At 48.5% G+C, this 5,770-nt stretch overlaps 1 protein-coding gene across 2 annotated transcripts in view; it reads right to left on the bottom strand.

Annotated features, from left to right (window-relative positions):
• LOC123957884 (TBC1 domain family member 9B) overlaps positions 1-5,770 on the bottom strand; it is a 28,989-nt gene that overhangs the window by 8,185 nt on the left and 15,034 nt on the right. For both annotated transcript variants that reach the window (XM_046030978.1, XM_046030977.1), the window contains exons 11-16: positions 2,869-2,986; positions 1,795-1,997; positions 1,495-1,577; positions 1,244-1,373; positions 1,023-1,121; positions 867-935 (exon numbers count right to left, since the gene is read on the bottom strand). In XM_046030978.1, the coding sequence (XP_045886934.1) occupies positions 867-935; positions 1,023-1,121; positions 1,244-1,373; positions 1,495-1,577; positions 1,795-1,997; positions 2,869-2,986 (702 nt within the window). The remainder of the gene's footprint in view (positions 1-866; positions 936-1,022; positions 1,122-1,243; positions 1,374-1,494; positions 1,578-1,794; positions 1,998-2,868; positions 2,987-5,770) is intronic.

Here is a 5,770-nt window from a genome sequence, read left to right on the forward strand (position 1 = left end):
GTCTCCAAAAGTAGACTAGGAGCCAGAGCGTTCAGCTATCAAGCTCCTCTCCTGTGGAACCAGGTTCCAGTTTGGGTTCAGGAGGCAGACACCATCTCCACATTTAAGAGTAGGCTTAAGACTTTCCTCTTTGATAAAGCTTATAGTTAGGGCTGGCTCAGGTGAGTCCTGAACCATCCCTTAGTTATGCTGCTATAGGCCTAGACTGCCGGGGGATTTCCCATGATGCACTGAGCTCCTCTCTCCTCTACTTTCTCTCCCTCTGTATGCAACCTCATCCCATTATTGCATGTTACTAACACAACTTCTCCCCTTTCTGGTAGTCTTGTGCTTTCTCGTCCCTCTCCTCTCTCCTCCTATCACTTCCTGCAGGTTTTCTGGCTCTGGAGCTGTGGAGTCTGGATCTGTGGTTGCGGGTCGCCTGCTGCCCCCGTGTTCCTGCTCGACACCCTCTGCTGCAACGACTATTGTTGCTGGTTCTATTATTAATATTGTTATTATAATCATTAACATTACGACTGTTATCATTAACACTACTATAAATATCTGTACCATTTTTCATTTAGTCTATAGCAACATCACCTTTACTGTCTGTACCTCTATGTGGATATTGTGTAGGCTGCCTCCCTCCCCTCTCTCTCCTTCCATCCCTCTCTCCTTCACCCCAACCGGTCGAGGCAGATGGCCGCCCACCCTGAGCCATGGTTCTGCCTCTTAAAGGAAGTTTTACCTTGCCTCTGTCGCCTAGTGCTGCTCTTGGTGGGAATTAGCCTGCCGCCAGCGCGACTGGACCCCGGATAAGAGGAAGATAATGGATGGATGGTTAAAGTTTAACACAGTTATAAAAACCTCCTGTTAGTTCTGACCTTAAAGAGACAGTAAAGCTCCTCCAGCTCCTCGATACTGAAGGCGGACTCCGTCATCATTGCTCTCACCTGCAAACACACACACACACATACACATACCTGTTAACACTTTGTCTGCATGTTAGAATGACCCTGCAGCATGCTAACATTACCCACCACGCTCCTCTTGGCCGTGTCCTCCAGACACTGGATGACCTTTAACCTCTGCTTGAACCTCATCTGCTCGATGACATCAGAGCGCAAGCTGCCAAACTTCTGCTCAGAGAAGAAGAAACAGAGATTACTTCAAAAACACATCCAGGAATCAGACCGAGGCGCTGCTGCAGCTTCGGGCGTCAGACCGAAACGCTGCTGACGTGTCACTGAGTCAGTCTGACCTCATAGGACGACTTGATGAGGTCGAAGATGTCGATCTCAGGCGGGGGATCGTCTCCGCTCGTCAGCAGGGCGTGCAGGTGAGGGATGGGTGGAGCCACCGTCTGTTTATTCACAACATTATCCAGGTATCTGCACGCACACATACATTTTATTAGTGTTTCTATTTACAGAGCGCTGAACAGCACATTTAAAAATGTATTTATCTTCCACTGATTCAGACTCCAGTCTGGACTCCAGTCTGGACTCCCACCTGGCCAGGATGGTCATGGCTTCCCCCTCGTCGCTGCAGGACAGCAGGACGTCCATGTTGTCGTGGAGCACAGCCAGTGCCACCTGCAGAGGTCAGAGGTCAGAGGTGAAGACTGCTGACTGTGCTGTCTGATGTCCCCTGACACTTTATAACACACCTGTACAGACACCGACACACTAACTGTACAGATGTAACTATACACATTAACTGTACAGTAATATTAAATCACATTTCCCATCAACACTCAGTGCTGATCAGCAAACAGACAGGTAACAGTCTGTAAGGTTCAGTGTCTCTCACCTGGAAGATGACCTTGATGCCTTCATAGAAGAAGCAGTCGACCAATAAGACGGCACTGTCAAATGGCATCACTGACAGGAAGAGTGTGAGAAACCAGGACAGGCTGATTGTGGAGATGACTCCCAGCTCCTGCATGTGTTCATAAAGCAGAGGCAGGAAGGCCCGGGTCAGCTCCTCAAAGACCCCCTGATCCACCAGAGCACCTGCAGGGACAGAAATCACTGATCAGACTGGGACAGAGGCCCCTGTCCTGCATCTCACCTAAAATCTCAGTATAACGTTTTAAGGGTCAAGAAAGACTGATGAAAGAAACCGCCTGTGAGGTGGTGGAATTCAGGAGAAACAAGGCTCCACTGTCGCCTTTTACTGACTTTGACTGACTTTTGACTCTGGTGTCCTTGCTGACTTTTGACTGTGGTGTCCTTACTGACTGTTGACTCTAGTGTCCTTACTGACTTTTGACTCTGGTGTCCTTACTGACTTTGACTGACTGTTGACTCTGGTGTCCTTACTGACTTTTGACTCTGGTGTCCTTACTGACTTTTGACTCTGGTGTCCTTGCTGACTTTTGACTTTGGTGTCCTTACTGACTGTTGACTCTGGTGTCCTTACTGACTTTTGACTCTGGTGTCCTTACTGACTGTTGACTCTGGTGTCCTTACTGACTTTTGACTCTGGTGTCCTTACTGACTTTGACTGACTGTTGACTCTGGTGTCCTTACTGACTTTTGACTCTGGTGTCCTTACTGACTGTTGACTCTGGTGTCCTTACTGACTTTTGACTGACTTTTGACTCTGGTGTCCTTACTGACTTTGACTGACTGTTGACTCTGGTGTCCTTACTGACTTTTGACTGTGGTGTCCTTACTGACTTTTGACTGACTGTTGACTCTGGTGTCCTTACTGACTTTTGACTGACTTTGACTTGGTGTCCTTACTGACTTTTGACTCTGGTGTCCTTACTGACTTTTGACTGACTGTTGACTCTGGTGTCCTTACTGACTTTTGACTGACTTTTGACTCTGGTGTCCTTACTGACTTTGACTGACTGTTGACTCTGGTGTCCTTACTGACCTACGACTCTGGTGTTGTAGTAGTCAGGCAGCATGCGCTCACACAGCGCCACCAATAGCCAGAAAGCTTCCTCCTCTGGACAGTAGAGCAACAGGACGGAGGTGACGATGTTCATCGCCTGATAGGGGAGGAGAGAGTATGTGTCAGTTTTTATCAATCCTTTGTTATCAGTATTAGTATATTTACTTATGGACGTCCAGATCATCAGCAGATGACCGTATAAGGACGTTCCCAAAAGTAGACAAGGCCAACAGCTAGTATTTAGAGCAGCCTGAAGACTGAGCTTTCTGTTTGTTTACCTAATTATTTCAGACTTTAATATGAACACACAACATTGTGACATTTATATATATAAAATTTAACAAAATTATAAATGCAACACTTTAGTTTTTGCCCCCATTCATCATGAGCTGAACTCAAAGATCTAAGACTTTCTCTCTGTACACAAAAGGCCTTTTTCTCTCAAATACTGGTCACTAATCTGTCAAAATCTGTTTTAGTGAGCACTTCTCCTTTGCCAAGATAATCCATCCACCTCACAGGTGTGGCATATCAAGATGCTGATCAGACAGCATGGGTACAGCACAGGTGTGCCTTAGGCTGGCCACAATAAAAGGCCTTAGGCTGGCCACAATAAAAGGACTTATTGATTGTGGCCTGTGGAGTGTTGGTCCACTCCTCTTCAATGGCTGTGCGAAGTTGCAGTCAGGTCGAGACCCCGATGAGGACGACGAGCATTCAGATCAGCTTCCCTGAGACGGTTTGTCCAGAAAATCTTTGGTTATGCAAACCGGTTGTGGCAGCAGCTGTCCAGGTGGCTGGTCTCAGACGATCTTGGAGGGGAAGATGCTGGATGTGGAGGTATGTGATGGAACTACACATTTTGGAGTGGCCCTGTATTGTGGCCAGCCTAAAGCCTAGTTCACACTACACGATTTTTGCCCGATTTGCCGCTCGGCGACCGTCAGCCTGTGATTGGGGGTAAGTCAGCGGTCGATTGGTGGTCGCCAGTCGTTATGTGTCAACTACACAACGACGTGTCAAAATGGCTCCCCGACACATTTCTGACACACTGCCGACATCTGCCACATATATAGCACGCCAAATTTCTGGAAGAGTCGGCCAACTCGACATCCCCATCCAGCCAATGAGAGCAAGCAGCTACTTTTTCACCTCAAAACACTTTTTACTCCCCTCCAGCTCTCTGTAGCACAGACGATCCCTGCTACCTGAAGGTGTGCTAATCCATTCTTTCACCCATATCTTTTGTTTTTTTTTATATAATTTATAATAACAAACAACAGCTGTTTCATGTGTAGGTTCACGTCATTTCCCGTTTCACATTTCATGTGTTTTCTTGACAACTTTAAGACTCCTGTCACAAGAGGGCAAGTTGTGTAGTGCGAACAGCACGGCGATCGGCCGGCGCTGAAAGTCGTGTAGTCTGCACAAGGCTTAAGGCACACCGGTGGAATACCCATCCAACAAAAGTGTTGCGTTTATAATTTTGTTCAGTGTATTTATTGAATTTCTATCTTATATATTCAATTCAATTCAGAATCAGAAGGAGCTTTATTGCCAAGTAGGGTTTTACACATACAAGGAATTTGCTTTGGTGTTAAGGTGCTGACAGACATACAGCTGATTTACAATTAACAACAAATTAAGAAAAAATATGTGCAAGGTGCCAGGTTTGCGCGTGACATGACATGAAGTGATATTTACATGTGCAAAGACGATTGTATTATTTGAAAGGGTGCGGTGTCAGTAGGGGGCCCCGGTCTTGTTGATGAGGCTGCAGACGTGTAGAAGCTGTTTGTGGCGAGAGGTTTTAGTCCTGATGGACCGCAGTCTCCTGCCACAGGCTGAAACAGTTTGTGTCCGGGGTGGGAGGAGTCAGTTGCAATCTTTCCTGCTCGCTTCAGAGTCCTCGAGGCGTACAGGTGAGAAGGAACATTGCAGCCAATCAGCTTCTCTGCAGAGCGAATGATGCGCTGCAGCCTGCCCTTGTCCCTGGCGGTGGCAGCAGCGTACCAGATGGTGATGGAGGAGGTGAGGATGGACTCAATGATGGCGGTGTAGAAGTGCACCATCATTGTCTTTGGCAGGCTGAACTTCTTCAGCTCTTCCTGAAGTCCACGACCATCTCCACTGTCTTCACAGCGATGAGCTCCAGACTGTTCTGGCTGCACCAGGTCACCAGATGGTCGATCTCCCACCTTTAGGCGGACTCATCCCCACCAGAGATGAGCCCAATGAGGGTGGTGTCGTCCGCAAACTTCAGGAGCTTGACGGACTGGTGACTGGAGGTGCAGCTGTTGGTGTACAGGGAGAAGAGAAGGGGGGAAAGAACGCAGCCTTGGAGGTAATCGGTGCTGATGGTCCTGGAGTCAGAGACATGTTTTCCCAGCTTCACCTGCTGCTTCCTGTCCGTCAGGAAGTCAGTGATCCGCCTGCAGGTGGAGTCGGGCACGTTCAGCCGAGAGAGCTTGTCCTGCAGCAGGGCCGGGATGATGGTGTTGAAAGCAGAGCTGAAGTCCACAAACAGGATCCTGGCGTAGGTTCCTGGGGAGTCCAGGTGCTGGAGGATGTAGTGAAGGGCCGTGTTTACTGCATCATCTACAGACCTGTTGGCTCTGTAGGCGAACTGCAGGGGGTCCAGGAGTGGGTCTGTGATGGATTTAAGGTGGGACAACAGAAGACGGTCAAAGGACTTCATGACCACAGAGGTCAGGGCGACGGCTCTGTAGGCGTTTAGTCCAGTGGTCCTTGGTTTCTTGGGGACAGGGATGATAGTGGAGGCTTTGAAGCAGGCTGGCACCGGAGACAGCTGATCAGCACAGTTCTTCAGGGTGGATGGGGAGACAGAGTCCGGCCAGCTGCTTTGCGGGATTTCGCCTCC

The sequence above is a fragment of the Micropterus dolomieu genome, linkage group LG19 (assembly GCF_021292245.1).
Source record: "Micropterus dolomieu isolate WLL.071019.BEF.003 ecotype Adirondacks linkage group LG19, ASM2129224v1, whole genome shotgun sequence".
Taxonomy (NCBI): domain Eukaryota; kingdom Metazoa; phylum Chordata; class Actinopteri; order Centrarchiformes; family Centrarchidae; genus Micropterus; species Micropterus dolomieu.